The sequence below is a fragment of the Dama dama genome, chromosome 5 (genome assembly GCF_033118175.1).
Source record: "Dama dama isolate Ldn47 chromosome 5, ASM3311817v1, whole genome shotgun sequence".
In the NCBI taxonomy this organism is placed as follows: domain Eukaryota; kingdom Metazoa; phylum Chordata; class Mammalia; order Artiodactyla; family Cervidae; genus Dama; species Dama dama.
Window position 1 is genome coordinate 120,251,650 of NC_083685.1, and position 16,336 is coordinate 120,267,985.

General features: G+C 58.6%; 2 protein-coding genes across 2 annotated transcripts; both read right to left on the reverse strand.

Moving 5' to 3' along the window:
- Positions 1-1,035: 1,035 nt before the first annotated feature.
- Positions 1,036-8,100, reverse strand: SLC25A10 (solute carrier family 25 member 10). Its single transcript, XM_061144524.1, has 11 exons — positions 7,895-8,100; positions 5,844-5,963; positions 5,172-5,286; positions 5,044-5,092; positions 4,787-4,828; positions 3,903-3,946; positions 3,710-3,780; positions 3,362-3,454; positions 3,009-3,086; positions 2,418-2,474; positions 1,036-2,327 (listed from the first exon to the last, which is right to left on the reverse strand). The coding sequence occupies exons 1-11, from the start codon at positions 7,985-7,987 to the stop codon at positions 2,226-2,228; spliced, it is 864 nt and encodes a 287-aa protein (XP_061000507.1). The 5' UTR covers positions 7,988-8,100; the 3' UTR covers positions 1,036-2,225.
- A 3,011-nt stretch (positions 8,101-11,111) lies between these two features.
- On the reverse strand, positions 11,112-15,264 carry MRPL12 (mitochondrial ribosomal protein L12). Its single transcript, XM_061144527.1, has 5 exons — positions 15,059-15,264; positions 14,260-14,446; positions 14,003-14,086; positions 11,807-11,941; positions 11,112-11,709 (listed from the first exon to the last, which is right to left on the reverse strand). Exons 1-5 carry the CDS (start codon positions 15,130-15,132, stop codon positions 11,593-11,595), a joined length of 597 nt encoding a protein of 198 aa, XP_061000510.1. The 5' UTR covers positions 15,133-15,264; the 3' UTR covers positions 11,112-11,592.
- Between the last annotated feature and the right edge of the window lie 1,072 nt (positions 15,265-16,336).

A 16,336-nucleotide genomic window follows, 5' to 3' on the forward strand; every position in this document is an offset into this window, starting at 1 on the left:
AACAACTTAATGACATGCATGTGGTAACCCAGGAAATTTGATGATGGTAACACAGGCCATTTTATGTACAGTGAATTATTATTGCAGTTACGTTAGAATTTTTTAAAGACCGTTTTCGGAGACTTGTTAAGTATTTATCTATAAATGACAGGATATCTGAAATTTGCTTCCAAATAATCCAGTGGTGGGAAAGGGTCTGTAGGGCTTGGAGAACACAGGCCCAGTGAAAACTCACTGCTGAGGCTCGGGTGGGCATGTGGGTGGTGTGTTGTTTAAGTAACAGCTTTGTTGAAATACAGTGATTTTCAGGTTACAGAGCTATGCAACCATAACCACGACTTAAAATTCTTTTTATCTGCTTGAAATGCTCCACAAGTCTCCTTGCTTCATGGCAAGGGTGTCAGAGGCACTGACATCTGAACTGCCTGTGGTGTATCTGTTCTTTCCCGACTGGGGCAGCAGGAGCCCCAGGGTAGCTTCCACCTGTCCTGGGACAGCAAAAGGTCAGGTGGTGTTCACATCAGCTCCTGCCCCAGCCTGAGGGTCTGTAGCCCATAGAACCTAGGTTGGCCAGTCCCATCTGGGTTTGCTAGATGATAGGCCAGCATCTAAAAGGCCAGGGCTCTGACTCAAGGGGCACCTCCAGGGAGATCAGGCAGCAGCACTGCCCCCTGCCCCCACCACAGGAATTGTCTCGGGGGGCTTGTAGTGGCAGGTGCCTGCTGGGAACTCTGTCTCAGGGGGCTTATAGCAGCAGGTGCCTGCTGGGAAGGGGCAGCCCTGGGTGGGGGATCCACAGTGACCTGGATCCAGGACTGCAACACTGACTAGTCCCTCAACCAGCCCCATGCCCTGCTCTTCCCCCAGCCCTCTGCCCACTGGCCACCCCAGTGTATCCAGTCAGAACTGTGACTTCCCCCCTGCTTTGGGCCCTGCCCGTCCATAAACCCTAGAGCCCTCTTTGGAAGGTGCAGAGGATCTCATAGGCCCTGGCCACGAGGCAGACTAGTTAGGGGCCTGGATGCAGAACCAGACTCAGCACTTCACCGTCCTTTATTAACATCCCTGCAGGGCAATGTGGGACTGCTGGTCACTTGCTGGGGGCGGGGGGTAGTGGCACAGTGCCCACCTGACTGGGGGAGGCCGACAGATGCAGCCCCCAGCCTCATTTGCAGGCTGCTTTGGGCATTTTGGCTGACCAGCTACTGGAGACCTTGCAGGTGACCACTGTGCAGTCAGCCCCCGTGGACATGCCACTCCTGCTCAGGGAGCCAGGAGGGGTCACTGCAAACTCCCCGAAGACAGCAGCCACCTTCTGGCGCTGAAAGCTTTTGGTGAAACTAATTGTTAAAGCTGGGCTTCCCTGGTGGCTCAGCTGGTAAAGAATCCGCCTGCAATGTGGGAGACCTGGGTTCGATCCCTGGGTTGGGAAGATCCCCTGGTGAAGGGAACGGGTTACCCACTCCAGTATTCTGGCCTGGAGAATTCCATGGACTGGAGAGTCCACGGGGTCGCAAAGAGTCGGACATGACTGAGCAACTTTCACTTTCACTTGTTAAAGCCAGTGGGGGGTGGGCTGGACCAGGAAGGGTGGGTAGGATGCCTAAGGGTCACACGCAGGCCCTTCCTCCTGGGTACTCATTCTGCCCTGACCTGGCAGCTGTGGGGCGCAGCTACCTTAGAGAACATCACAAAAGCTATGGTCCCTCTCCTGGGATGAAAGTGCAGGTGCACATGTCATTCGATGAGTGGTGCTGGGGGTTCACACCCCTACTCCGCTGCCCGGCTCCTCAGTGGGAGCTGCTGGGGGTGCTGGGCTTCGTGAAAGGAAGAGACTTCAGGGGCTGGAGACCCCAGAATCAAAAAGCTTGGACAGCCCACCCCTCCCAGCTCCAAGATTAACTGCCTACCTGGGGAGAGAATACCCAACCTGGGGCCTAGACCCTCCAAGGGAGTCACTATTGTGCACAGGGCGCCGCTGGACACCAGGCAGGGAGAGTCAGCGGCGGCAGCAGGAAGTGGAGGTGAAGCCAGCAGCTCGGGAGGGGACAATGGTCACTGGGCTGGCCAGGCAGGCCAGGGTGGGGGTCCTGGGCCAGAGGGGACAGCCGGAGCACGGTGGGCAGGTGCTGGGCTCAGGGCAGTGCTCAGCTGCCAACCCTCCGGGACTCTGGAATAAACTGGTGCAGGGGGCTGGGTGTGACCCAGCTGCTCCCACCGCCACATCAGGATGGCACTTTGATGCCAAAGTGCTTGCGAAGCTGTTCCAGAAACACAAACGTGAGCACAGTGTGGGGCATGAGGCGGATACCAGCAGGCACGAGGCCCTGTGGGAGAAAGGAGGGGAGCATGAAGACAGCCCTAGAGGGACACCCCCCCCACCCTACACCCCCTTGCCCTGCCTCCCAACCCCGAACCTTGTAAAAGGCCAGCGGCCCCAGCTTCGCTGTCTCCATGGCGCAGTGCAGAACACCCTGCAAACAAACGCCAAATAATGAAATAAAATAGCTGCTTCTCGAAAGGCAGGAACCCCCAACAACCTCACACCCCCTCCCCCGCCACCAGTGCCAGTAGCTGGTCACACTGATGTGGGTGTGCAGAGCAGCAGGTCTGAAAGCTCAAAGGTAAACACGGGGGGCAGGGCTGGTGGGCACAAAGGTCAAGGGCTGCCCTGGCCTGTTAGCCAGGCAGAACTAGAATTTAAAAGCACACCAGGGCCAGGCTGACCCGCCAGGCACCCGCGGTTCTTGGGCAGCTGCCACAGACACAGAAGATATCCTGCGTAATGGAGGGAGTCCCGGACAGGTGCTTGGCCCCAGGCGCTAGACCTGCCACCCTGCTGTGACCAGGCTGCCTCTGTCACCATGTCAAAGAACTTGACTTAAAAATACACTTGGGGCCCAGGCGGCTGCAGGCCTGATGGCAACCGCGAGGGACACAGCCTCATCTGTACCCCGGCCCAGGGACACAGACTCACCTGGGAGCAGCAGGGCGGGGACCCCACTCACCCGATACTCGCCCTTGGCATTCATCAGCCGGGTCTTCAGCACATCCAGGGGCTGGCATAGGAATGTGGCACATCCACCCTGGAGGGCAAGCTGTCATCAATGGGTCTGCCAGGAGGGCACCCCTTACCTCCCCTCTGCAGGCCCGTCTGGACCCCCAGGAGGTGTCCCCAGGGCCATGGGGACAACACGAACACTCCCAACCTGGGCTCTGGGGATTCGTGGGCTCCTCCCACTACTGCAGAGCCTGAGAAGGGTAGCCACCATCCTCACCAAAGCCTCCCACCATTCTGAGCCCTTGCTCCGCCCAGGCGCCCCCAGCTCCCAAGGCTGGTCAGGGACCCCACACTACTCACCGCAATGAAGCTGGCGATAAAGTGAGTGAAGATGCTGTCGGACAAGTAGCCCGTGCTGAGGACCAGCTGCTTGGCTTGGTCATAGCAGGACAGCTGTTAGGAAATGGAGATGGTCAGGACACGAGGGATAGCTCAGGGGAAAGCAGATGGGGCCCGCAACGACACCAGCTGGACTGACCAAGTACCTGCTCTGTGGGTCATCTACGGGCGCTGCACCGGGGCGGACAGACGAGGCCCAGACCTGCCTGAGCCCAGGTCTGCAGCCACACCTGTGTTAGTGCCCACTGCCTTCCAGGCCCCCAACCCCCAGGTGCTGCCTGAGAGTGCCACCCCAAGCCAAAGTCCCACCTGGCCCACGGTGACCAACATCCCTCGACTGGACGCCATGGTTGCGCCTGAGAACAGCTTCTTCAGACCCTCTGTCAGGGGAAGAGGAGAGGTTGGGTACCCAGCCCGAAGCACCCCCCATCCCAGCCTCCCCCCAAGGCCCACTACCGGGTCCTGCCTGGAGGCTGCCCCAGGCCCCCACCTCCTGTCTTACCTTCTCGGGCCACACGGTACAGGCCGTCCAGGGCGTGGGCATAGCTGCCGGGGGACAGACAGTGATGCTCTCCCTGACCACAGGCTCCCACGGGAAGGTCCTCCCCACAAATAGCCATGCCTCCATCACAGGCCAGGAGGAACCCAAAGCATCACAGGGCCAGAGGACATCAGCCTTTTCTGAGAGCTCAGAGAGGTCTCACTGCTCAGGGGACCTCAGGGCCTAAAGATCCCCCGCGTTCCAAAGGAAAACCCCCTCGCTGGGGGATGCCAGCTCCGAGGCTGGTCATGCCTGCAGGCTGTTACCACGGGCAGGAGGAAGGGATGCCCTGCAGGGTCCCCTTCCCAACCTATTCAGTCTGCCCTCCCCATGGCCTATGTTCCAGCCAGAGTGGACAATGGGACCTCCTGAGGCCACACTCCTCCCTGAACTGGCTGATGCTGGCGCCCAGGGTTTAACTACAGCGTCTGTCCATAAACAGGGTCTCAGAACCCACGGTGTCTCAGATCTCACACAATATGATGTTTTTATCACAGAAATAACCACCCAGCTCCCAAACCCTTTTGAAGACCACTTAAGCTTCTAACTTACCCTCCATGAAGCATGTACAGGTGCAAGAAGGAGCAGAGTGACCAGCTCCTGCCCACCGCCCAGTCCGGCCCCCAATCCTGGATCCTCCCACAGGGGTAGGACCCAGAGATGCTGGAAGCCCCCTTGGGATTCCAGAACAGACACTCACAATGTATGTTTCCAACATCCGTCAGCCACCCCATTGCTCCACGTGACCCCACAGATGTGGTGGCCTGTGGGAGTCCCTACTGGGTCCTGCTCAGGGGTCTTCTCAGCCCTGGCCCCCAAACCCCTGGGCACACCATGCGACTCACTTTCGGCGCTGATTCTGGGGCAGCTTCATGTCATTCTGCATCCTGAAAGCAAGCAGAGAGTTCAGGGGAGCAGGGCCAGACACTCCACAGACCCCAGCGGGAGTGAGCAGCTGGCCCCACCACAGGCTCAGCACCACCCTCCAGCGCCCTGGACCCCAAGATATGAGCGACATGTTCCAGGCTGAACACGAGACCCTAGTGAGCCAACCTGGCTCTGCTGGGGGAGAGCAAGACCCTGGCCTCAGGGCCGCACTGACCTGACGTTGACCATGTCCGCAGGGGTCCCCACAAAGCCGCCGATGCAACCTGGCACAACAGCCAACACGTGACCGCTGGCAATGCCTCCTGCCTCACCTGCACCACCCCCTCCCTCCCGGCTGCTCACCGCTGATGGAGCCCAGCAAGACCTTCTTGTAGAAGGGCAAGGGGCCCTCACTGCCCTTGGTCACCTGGTCCCGCACGGTCTCGTAGATGGCAAACCGAGTCAGGGAGTAGGTCATCTGGGGAGAAGGGGCCCAGCTCAGAAGGTGCAGGAGGAAGGATGGCGCTGGGCACCCCCTATATCCTTGGCCCTCCAGTGCACGAACATCACCATGTGGGCCACAGGGACACCCAGGAACCTTCCAGAGGCCACACAGCCAGCAAGCAGCTGAGCTAATTAAAAAACCTGGGGCTGGCTGAGTCCAGGCCCCACCCCTCCTCATCCCCTACCACGTCCCTGCAAGCCTCAGTTTCCCCATCTGTAGGTGGAGGTCTCAGGCCAGCTGTGCCAGCTGGGCTGACTCTGTGCAAGGCAGAAGCCATGCCCTGCGCCCTCCCCGGGGGCTGCTGGTCTCCTAGGCCTTGTAGTTCTGTCCTTGTAAGCAGTCTTGAGAATGCGAGACTAACTTCCAGGCCCAAAGGGCACCTACAGTGGGCAGGAGGGAGGCCAGCAACCCCTCCGCCTCTGTGGGCTGAGAGTGGGCTCTGGGATCAAGACCTAAGGGATGGAAGGGATCGCTGGCCATGAGCCCCCACCCACCCACTACCCTGGGAGATGGGGCCCCCCCAGAGGTACCTGTCTGCAGAGGGAGGCGCTCAGTCCGTTGTAGAGCGCCAGGACGCCGTCAGAGCGCACCACCTGCAGCGCCATGCCCGTCATGCGCAGCTTCACCTCCTGCTGCGTCTGCAGGTGCACCTGTGGGGGAGGGGTCCTACCCGCTCAGAGCCGCACCCCACCTGGACCCCGCCCCCGGTCAGCTCTGCTCTGAAGCCCTTTGCTACAAGTGCTACCAGCACCCGTACTGAGACAGGAAACTGAGGTCTCCTAAGGCACCAGCTGGGGCATCTGGCACCAAGCTCTGTTCCACGCCATCACCTCACAGAAGACAACACCAGCCAATATGGGAGTGCAATTCCAGCTGCCCTGGGGCGGAGTCATCAGCCCCGTCCTTTAGATGAGGACACTGGGAGACTCCAGAGCCCCACTTGGTAGCCTCCCGAGAGGGACAGAATTAGGGGACTGAGAGATGTCCTCAGGAAACAGGGGAGACTCAGGAAAGGTGGGTGGGGCTCCGTGGGGCACCCAGGGGGAGGGGCACTTCGGAGTGCATTCTTGCAACACACTCTCAGGTCCTACACGTCCAGACTGGACACAATGGGGCAAGTTACGGACTCTGCTGAATTAGTCTCTCTCGGCGGTGAGCCGGGAACCTAGGGCCTGGGGCCTGGGGGCAGGGTGGCCAAGCAGCAGCACCCTGTGCAAGCAAGAAGCCTCTGTGAGGGTGCAGCCGTGGGGCAAAGGCAGAGGTCAGGAGCTTTAAGATACTTTTTTTCCCGAAGACATTGCTGAGAGATTAAAAACTCTGGCCAGGGCCTCCTCTGCTGGAGGCCTCTATGGCTGCCCACACTGCCAGCTGCAGCCCAGCCCAAGGCCATGTGCTCCCTGAGCTAGAGGGCGGCCACATTCCTGTGGCCAGCCACCTCCCAGGCTCCCACCCCCACGCTAAGTGTGCTGCAGCAAAATAACACCTGGGGCTAGGGCAAGGGGCAGTGACACCCAAAGGAGCTTTGGACAAGGGAAAAGGCTGGCCTGGGGCCAGGGAAGGCTCCAAGAGTCCTTGAAAGCTGTTTCTACCTCTGGGCAGACAGTCAGTCTGACCCTCCAGGGCCTGTGATGGGGGAGGGGGGAGGAGGGCACAGGGACCTGCGTGGGCACCCAGAAAGTAAAACAAAGCAGGCATGAGAAAGGTTTCCTCTTCCTACAGACCAAAAGCACCTTAATACCTGGCCCTGCTCGGCCCGGCCACGTCACAGGTCCTGGCGGCTACCAGGAGCCACACAGGACTCTCCCAGATCTCTGAAATGCTGGAGGGGCTGCCAGTTTCAGCCCCACCCACAACGTCTACTAATCTTGCCTTTTCTGGTGGCTAGGCTGAAGCTTGAGGGATAGTTGGATCAGCCCACGACACAGGTGCCAATCCTTCCAAGGGGGGCAGCGTGGGTTTCAGGCTGCTCTGGGTGGGTATAAGGAAGGGGATGGCCAGGTGACCACTCTTGCCAACAGACTCCGCAAGACCACTGCCCAGGTACCGGGGCCCAGGGCCCAGTTGCCAAAATATGCTTTGAGTTTCTAGCCTTTCTTTGTTGTTTGTGGTGAGAAATGAGCAAAAAACTGGTCTGCCTCAAAGACAAGGGAAACTCTGTCTTATTCTGCCCCATAGGCATTTTATTAAAAAAAAATGTAGAAAGAGTGTGATTGCTTCTCGATGGAAGAAACAACTACCCTCATTGGGCAGGACCTGCACGCAGGCTGGGATCATGTCTTCCAGATGCTCACCCATCTCCCAGGAGGAAGTAGCCCAAAGCAGGGGTGCCGGCCACATCCCTCCTTCGTCTACCGGTGTGTTTGGTAGGCACCCACTAGGCAGAGGGAGCGCGTGGTCCTGCCGGGGTGCCGACGGTTGCGCTCACAGAGAACCACCCTCAGGAGAGCTGGGAGGGAGACCAGCCCAAGGTCACACAGGTAGCAGAGAGGGGGGCCAAGGGGCACCTCTGCCTCCCGTTCCACGCAGAGCCTCCGGGCGGGGGCGACAGCCCGGCCCGAGGCCCTCCCCACGCCATCCTCACCTTGAGCAGGTCCAGCGGGTGCGTGCAGCAGGCGGCCCCGCATGACGCCAGCCCACCGAAGTACCAGCGCGACACGCGCGCCTCGTCCGCCATGGCCCGGGCACCGCCGCCGCCGCCGCTGCCAAGGAGCGCAGGTACCGGCCCCGACCCGGCCTGTGAAACCCAGACGCAGGCCCGGCCCCGCTCCAGCACCTCCCCGGCCCGGCCCGGCCCGGCCCGACCCAGCCCGGTCCTCGCAGCCGCCCGCCGCGCGTTCAAAGGTTCGCCGGCCGCCCTAGCAGCAGACAACCAATGCACCCGCGCGGCCCGGGGGCGGGAGCTAAGGGGCGGGGTCTGCGAGACCCCGCCCCCAAGTCCGAGGGTGGGTCCCGAGCCTTAAAGCGGCCGCGGCTCTGTACGCTAGCGTGGTGGGCTCCACCGAGCCGCCCCAGTGGAGGCGGCTCAGTGGGGTCCCCTTAGTGGGACCCCCAACTGGCTGGACCGCAGGAAGCCTGCTAGGTGGACCTTCTTCGCTCCTCTCAGGGACCTGCGGCCTCCCCTATCCTGCGCCGGCCAGCCCACGGGGCGGCCCCGGCGCCTAAGTCACGTCTGCAAAGGTCACGGCCCGAGTAGTCTGGGCGCTCGGCCAGCCCCCACCCCTCCTAGAGGCCTGCCTCCCATAAGCGCCCTGCCGCTGCCGCGGTCCCGGTTTCCCACCCCCGCGGCGCAGGCCCAGGATACGTACTGCTCCTAGGGGCAGCGGAAAACCTCCACGGGGCCAACCTGCGGATTGCAGGCAATTCGGAGACTAGCCGCCCCGCCCACCCATCTCTCCCGAACGCCCAGCCTTAGGCCAGCTCTGACCAGACAGCCCCCAGACAGCTACCCTGAGGCGGCACAGGATGGGATTCTGGGCGTGAGGGCTCAGGCTCCTGGGAGGCGGTAGTCAACAAACTCCCGGCCTAGCCGGAGCAGAAGACGCCCATCTCCCATCAACTGGAAGCGCCGGTGTGCTCCTAGCCAGAAGGCGCGCCAGCGGGGCAGAGGAATCTGGGTCCCCAGGGCCGCTTTTGGACGGGGCCCCATGGATCTCAGGGGAGGCAGAGTCAGAGACCTCTGCACTAGTAAAGGCCCCATGTCCTGCTGTCCCAGCTTAGCCACTGCTGCCCCCACCCCAAGGGAGAAGGGTGAGGGGCACCAGGGAAGCAAATCTTGGGTCCCTGGACCCACCAGGCACCAGGAATAACAAGTCCAGCCCAGCCTAAGCAAACAGGGATTCTCTGTCAGAGGCAAGATGCCAGAGCAAACCCTGCCATTTGCCTAAAGAGGCCCCCTGGAAACTAAGGAAACTGCCTTCTAGAACCATAGGACGCCTCTGCCCTCTGTCATCAATCGGGAGGGTGAACAGCTGGCTGCAGAGATTTCCAGCCCAGAATTGCCAAGGAGCCTGGGATGGGGCCAGGGGTAGAGATGTGCTGAAAAGGCAGTTGGAAGTATGGGAGAAATCCTGGGAAAAACAGGAATGCCCCAAGAGTGGGGCACTCTTTTTAGAAAACAGTGGATTTTGCAAACTGTAGGTCAAGGAACTAAAAAAAATCCCAAATTTTCAAAAGGATCCCAAACACTTGTGCATAAATCTGAAGGGATGGGGACTTTGGACAATGGCTTGGCCTGGCTACCAGGCCAGGCCTGTTTTGGGATCTGGTGTCTGTGCTGCAGCATTTACACACTTTCTCTTGGTTTCCGGGTAGGGAGGATGCAGCCATGTGGGTGGCCTGGCATATGTCAGGGTCCCTGGAATTGGCAGGGAGGAGGAGGAGGGGGGTGTCTATGGGGTGAGAAGCACATGGCCAGCTCTGGTTCTCCCACTGCCGTGTCCTCTGTGATCATCTCATGAGCCTGCACGAAGGCAAACTCCTACCAGGCTCTGAAGGGATCTTGTAAGTTCTTCCGTGGGTGCCAGCAGGGCAACTCAGGATGCCCAGCAGCCCCACCTCCCAACACCAGGCCTAAGGGCTGAGTGGGCTCCAGGGACCCAGGGTGATCCCCAGTGGCACACCCAACCTAACTCCAGGTGTACGACACCTTAGGGCCACCACAGGCTGGAGCAGGTTGGGGGAGCTGGAAGGGTCAGAGGTCCGGGCCAGGGAGCGACATGGGACGGGAGGCCGAGGGTCTTCAGCGCTTTCAGACAGGACTTTGGGGTCGGGTGGGAGCACCATGGCAGCATCCTGTCTGTTGTAAGCAATGTGGGAGGAATTGGGCTTGATGGTCCCGCGGGTACAGATGCCTTTAGCAATACTACCATGGACAGAGTGGCCCATCCTTGGCGGGTGGGGTGAAGGGAACCCATGTCATCACCCTAGCTGCCCTGGAAAAAGATGAAGGAGCTCAGAGGATAAGTGGCCTTTAAAGGTCACCCATAGGGCGGGAGGTGGGGTGTGACCACACAGGCCTGTGCTGAGGGCTATCCCTGAGCCTGGACCACTCCCTGCCCCTAGGAAAAGGCAGCAGATCAGCAGCCCACACTTAGCCCCAGGTAGCCAGCTATCCCCTCTGCTAAGTAAAGGCACACTCAGAGATCTGATGCCGGCCAATCGTTAACTTCATGGGCCCCAGGCTTGGCTAGTGAGGCTCTCCAGTCAGGGGGCCACTTCCTGCAATGATGGCCAGCTGGAAGCACGTTCTTGTGGAGGACCCCTAGGTGGTGTGGGGGTTGCTAGGCACATCTATCTGGGAGCCTGGCAGCTCCTGGGCCTATCCTGAACCATCTCACCCAGAGGGTAGCACTCCCAGACCGAGTGTCCCCTTCTGGTCCCACGAACCAAGAGAGGGGGCTCCAGGTGGGACCTGAAGACCCAGGCCAGAGGGGGTGGGTCCCCACGAGTCACAGGAACTATGGGCGTCTTCAGAGTGGATACTCAAAAAGCCCTAACCCTAGCTGCCTGCCCTCAGCCCCAGGGGCCTCCTGGCATGGGCCAGTGATGGCACTTCCCCAGAAGGAAGCCAAGGGTCCTTGGAAAAAGAGGGCACTAGGCAAGAGCCCGCAAGCTTGGGTGGTCACTGCCACCTGTAAACGTCACTCTGACACCAGGTCACCTCTTCTTACCAACCCCCTGGCTCTATAACAAAGCTCTCTGAGCCCCTCTAAGGGAGCAGTTGACACCCCCAACTGCTGTAGGCTTGCAAAGCACACCCTCCTGCCTTCTGTGCCCCACCTATGGTACACACCTCACTCTCACCTGCCCAGGTCTGTATTTGCTGTTAAAGACCACCGATACTTAAAGACAAGGAGTTCCAAAGGCGCCCCCACCAGCTCCCAGGTGAAGATTTAGTGCCAGCCACGCAGGAGCTGCCACCCCCACTAGCAGGACAAGTCTGCGTTGGGATCTCAGAGGACAGCTTGCTGCACGTGGTGCCCAACCGACACACACGACTCCACACACAGGGCCTGGACAATGCATTTTTCCCAGCAGCCACGGGGGGTGTGTACACTCCTGGTAGGTTCTAGAGTCCTTCTCCCTGGGGCTGCACAGTCAGCGGCTGCCCCTCCCTCCCCATCTCAGCAGGTCCGTCTGTCCCAGAACGGAGTTGGCCTCGTGGTACGGATACCCAGTTCTGCTCCAAGGCTGCTCCATCCACTGAGCCTGGGTGCTGGGCACAAAGCAGGCAGAGACCCAATCAGGGCCCGGGAACCCTGTCCACAGTCTCCTGGGTGGCTACTCCAGCACCACGGTGCCGCCCACTGCCTCCAGGGCCGCCTTGATCTTCTCGGCCTCGGCCTTGGCCACGTTGGCTTTGATTTCCTGAGGCAGGGATTCCACCAGCTTCTTTGCCTGCCAGAGATTAAAGTCAGAACCTGACCTGGGCCTGGGCCAGTCTGAGAGCTGTCAGTGATGGTGGGAGAGGGCTGTGTGGTACACGGAACCTCACCTGGACGAGGTTGATGCCCTGGACATAGTTCTTGATCTCCTTGATCAGCTTCACCTTGTCCACGGGCTTTGCCTCTGTCAGGCGGACAGTGAAATGTGTCCGTTCTTTTTGTTTGGGGACGTCTTCTTCTGCTGCCTGGGGGAGGGAGGTAGGAAGTGGGTGGCAAGGTGAGAAAGGACGGGGTGAAGCAAGCAGATTCATTCCCAGGCCACCCTGTCCTGTAACCCAAAGGCAAGACCCAGGCAGGCTGCCTGACAAAGCCTACGATTTTGCCAGGAGGCCACAGTGAGATGGGCAGGCTCAGGCTGCCAAACTGGGTGCCCTCCTTGCCTTATCCCTCTCTCCAGATGCTGCTCTAAAACTACCTTCTGCCCCCACCACCCAGCACTCTACTTTCCTTGTCCTTTAAAAACTGTAACTTTTGAGACAAGGAAAAATGACACCATAAGTGCTTTGCAGCTAAAATAACACTACAGAAAAGCAGTGCTGATGTAGTCGTCAGCCAAGCCCAGGGTTACATACTGATGACAAATTTACAACAAGCTTCAGCTCCACCAGGTGACCAACAATGGGACAAATAGGCATGACAGAGCTCCAGCGGTGAAGACTGCAGCACCCCTAGGGCAGGGACTGCATGGGCCAACAGCCTGGGGCAGTTCTACTTTGGGTCTGCTGCCTAATTATTAACAGCACCCCCTTTATCCTTAAAAGCACTCCAGTTTAGACAAGTGACAAAGTAATTCTCCCTCTCCTTGCCCCAGTTGTTTAGCTTGTATAGTCACACTCCAGGTCATGGTGTGGGGAGGAAGTGTGGACGAGGCTGGTAGCACTATCAGACACATGTGGGATGTGGGGCGCTCCACAGGACCCCCGACCTGGTTTCCTCAGTAGGTGATGGCTCGGGGAAGAGGGTTGAGGGCAGCCACCCAGATTTAAGAGACTTGAGAAACCCAACAGCCAAATGCAACACACAGATCTCATTTGGATTTGAGTAAACCGACTGCTTTAAAGAAAGTCTGGGACGTTCCCGGTGCTACAGCGGATAAAAATCCGCCTGCCAATGCAGGGGACATGGGTTCGATCCCTGGTCAGGGAAGATTCCACATGCTCTGGAATAACTATGCGCATGCGCCACAACTACTGAGCCTGCACTCTAGAGCCTGTACTCCAAGAGAAGTGACCGCAATGGGAAGCCAGTGCACCACAAGTAGAGAATAGCCCTCGCTCTCCACAACTAGAAAAAGCCTGCAAGCAGCAACGAAGACCCCCGTGCAACCAAAAACAAAATATGAAAGAAAAAAAAAGGGTCTGGAAATGGAACTTCCCTGGTGGTCCAGCAGTTAAAGAATACGCTTTCCAATGCGGAGGACAAGGGTTTGATTCCTGGTCAGGGGACTAAGATCCTGCACGGCTTGGGGCAACGAAGCCCTCCTGCCTCAACAACAGAAAAGATCCTGCATGCCTCAATTAAGACTTATACATAAAAAACTATTTTAAAAAAAGTCTGGAACCATTAGCAAAACTTGAAAAGCCTAGGGTAGGAAACCCTGCTAATTGCATTTGTTGTGCAAACAGCTCCTGGTAACGTGAGGAAACAGTGGTGCTTTCAGAGAAGGATGGTGGAACACATGAGGCAGAAGAGACCAGAAATCTGTCTCAAGCTTCAAAGAACAGGTGAAGCAAATGTGGCAAAACCTTTATGACTTCTGAGGCTGGGAGATGCATATATCAATAATTGTGTTATTTTTCCTTGTGGATAAGTCTGAGATTTCCATGGCCCTGCTATCCCTCTGCCTCACTCTCATCCTTAGCTCCTCAAGTCTTTCCTCAGAGTCACCTTCCCTGCAGCCTTTCTTGAAACTGTAACCCTCTCCCTCCCTTAAGAGCTTCTTCCTTACTCTTTTCCCTTTCTGTTTGGTACAGTTTCTTTTTTTCTTATTTCCTCCCCTTTGGCTGTTCCCCTCCACCACAAACATGGTCTTCACATGGGCAGGAACCTGCACAGTCTTGGCAGGGAGGAGGTGCCAGCGAGGCTGCAGGGGTGCCCACAGCTAGAAAGCGCACAGACCTGCAGGCTGTGCCTGGTTGATGAAGGACCAAGATAAGGGATGAGGAGAGAAATCTGGCCATGTGAGGTGGACAGGATATCAGCTGGACACCAGAGAAACACCGATTTATGCCCCGGCCCGACCTCACCTCCGGGGCTGCTGGGGCAGGGGCAGCCCCTGGCACCATGCTACCCATCGGCATCAACCCAACATCTTGGATCTTCAGTGTTTTCTGCAGGGACAAAGAAGGGTAGTTTCAGGAGCTGGTTGTCACACACAGACATGCTCAAGAACACGCCTGGCAAGGTCCTTGCATTTATAGAGCACACTTTGGATAATTTACCAAACTCCCAAATATCCCAGCAAGGGGCCCCAGAGCTCCCTGCCCAGCCTGAGCACTGATACCTTCAGGAGCTCGTTGAGGTCGGAGATCTCCAGCAGCGTGAGGCTGGCAATGTCCTGGACCAGCTGCTGGATCTTGGGGGGATACTCCTTCGGGGCGTTATCCAGGGGGGCACCAGTGAGGGCCTCCCCCCTTCGATGGCTGCTGCATCTCATAAGCCGCACAGCGCAGACATGAGGTACCTGTTGCCTGAACCCCAATAAAACAGTCGTCAGCCTAGCACAGCCGGGTGACATGAGCCAGGCAGGTAGGTGCCATGAGCTCAGAAGATCTAGCTCCTTGGTCCCAACCCAGGTTCTCAGACTCCAGGGACCGCGTGGATAACAAAAGAGATTTCCCAGCCACTTTATACATTCTTCAAAGGGCCTTGGAAACCCACATAACTGTCTGCAGACACGCTACCCACGACGTTTCCGGTTTGGATGAACTCTACCAGCCCATGGACGTAAAGCAATTACCTGAATGCAATTTGCCGCGCAAACTTTCAGAACCTGGGGTCCCTGGTGGTAGAACGCCAGATCAACTCATGGGAGTCCTACCACGTCACTGTACTGCCAGGGAAACTGAGGCCCGGAGAAAAGCATGGACCGGTCCAAGGTCATCCGGGGCCACCCCAGAACTGTCGGCGGCCCGTGAGGTTAGGGGATCGTTAAGTGGGGGCCCCATGCCTACCACCCACGTAGGAACTCACCGAGTCGGGGGAAGCCCCCCGCCCGCGGACGCCGCCCCAACGTGCACCCTCAGTGCCGGGCCAAGGGCCCCATCCTACCAGCCTGACCAGCCCTCAGCGGCCAGCAGTACCTGGCGAGGCGAAGCGCAGCAGCTCGAAGCCCGAGACACGGCCCCCGTAGGAGGCTTGTGGCCGCCGGCAGCATCGCTCCACAGGAGAAAAGGTCACACGCGGATCCTAGTAGGCGTGACGCTCTAGCCGCCGGGGCCACCGGACATACGAGGTGGGGAGGACACTCTAGCCGCCAGGACTACCGAGCATAGAGCTGGGTAGTACGCTCTAGCCTCCAGGACAGCCGCGCATACAAACTGGAGGACGCTCTAGCCTCAACTCGACTTGCCTCCTCTCGCTCCGCGAGATTATGCAAAAGACAACGGGCGACGCAGGCGCAGAGCTTCATTGAGGGGGCGCTGGCCCGACGGCGGCTTATCTGGGCCCTTCCCGCCGAGGGGCGAATGAAGCCGAGAGAAAGCCGAGGGAGACCCGGCGCCAGGGTTCGTTCGAGTCGGGGAAGCGAACTGGGCCCTCGATACACTAGGGACGACGGGCAGGGACCTGACCCTGTTACTCGGCATAGTGACACCTGCAGCAGAGTCCGGGCGTATGACATTTGCACTGCCGCAGGGCACGCCAGGGCATCCCCAGTGCCCTTCCTCCTAAGGTCCGTTCTGGGGCCCCGGCCGCCCGTGGGCTGTGGTCACCTGGCGGGAGGAGCTCCCCGGCCCTCTGGGCCGCCTTCTTCTTGGTCTCCTTCTGTATCTAAACGGACACCTTACAGGCCAGCTCGGGAGCAGATTTGGTCCTTCCGTTCTGGCCGCCGCAGTAGCGAAGCCGCCACCCTCCACCTGAACCAGACTTAAACCGTCTAAGGGTTGTGATTGAGCCCGGAAGGGGTCGAGGATGGGGTCCTTGGGAGAATTTGTAAGCCTGGACTCTTGTCTTCAGCTGCCCGAATCCTCTGCACTCTTGCCTCTTAGTTCAGCTCCCAAATATCTGGCACATGGGGTGTCCCCAGCCCTTTGGGTCCTAGGGCCTTTGCTCCTTAAATGCAGCAGGGGACACACCCTTCTCCTTCTGTCCTAGATACCACAGGTGATTTTCTGAGAGCCCGGGGGTAACAGTCCTGACTTTAGGTCGAAGAAAGCTGTGCTTCCCTTTGCCCAGCACCTCTGTGATCCTGGCCCTGCTTTTGACCTGAGCTCTGAGCCCATTAAACTACTGCATTCCTTCATAGAAGAGCTAACAAGGGGAATCACCCAAGAGGTTTGCACACTTAGTTTATGAAATGTACTGAACCCTGGATGTGAGAGGCTCTGAGTCTATGTTGTCATAAACATTTTCTTCTAGGC

Coding starts and splice junctions, on each gene's coding strand:
- SLC25A10 (XM_061144524.1), bottom strand. CDS start 7,987: ATGGCGGACGAGGCGCGCGTGTCGCGCTGGTACTTCGGTGGGCTGGCG. Junction 5,093..5,171: donor CTTGCTGGGCTCCATCAGCG/GTGAGCAGCCGG, acceptor CTGTTGTGCCAG/GTTGCATCGGCGGCTTTGTG. Junction 2,328..2,417: donor GGCCGCTGGCCTTTTACAAG/GTTCGGGGTTGG, acceptor TTTCTCCCACAG/GGCCTCGTGCCTGCTGGTAT.
- MRPL12 (XM_061144527.1), bottom strand. CDS start 15,132: ATGCTGCCGGCGGCCACAAGCCTCCTACGGGGGCCGTGTCTCGGGCTT. Junction 11,942..14,002: donor CTGCCCCAGCAGCCCCGGAG/GTGAGGTCGGGC, acceptor TCCCTCCCCCAG/GCAGCAGAAGAAGACGTCCC. Junction 11,710..11,806: donor AGGGCATCAACCTCGTCCAG/GTGAGGTTCCGT, acceptor AATCTCTGGCAG/GCAAAGAAGCTGGTGGAATC.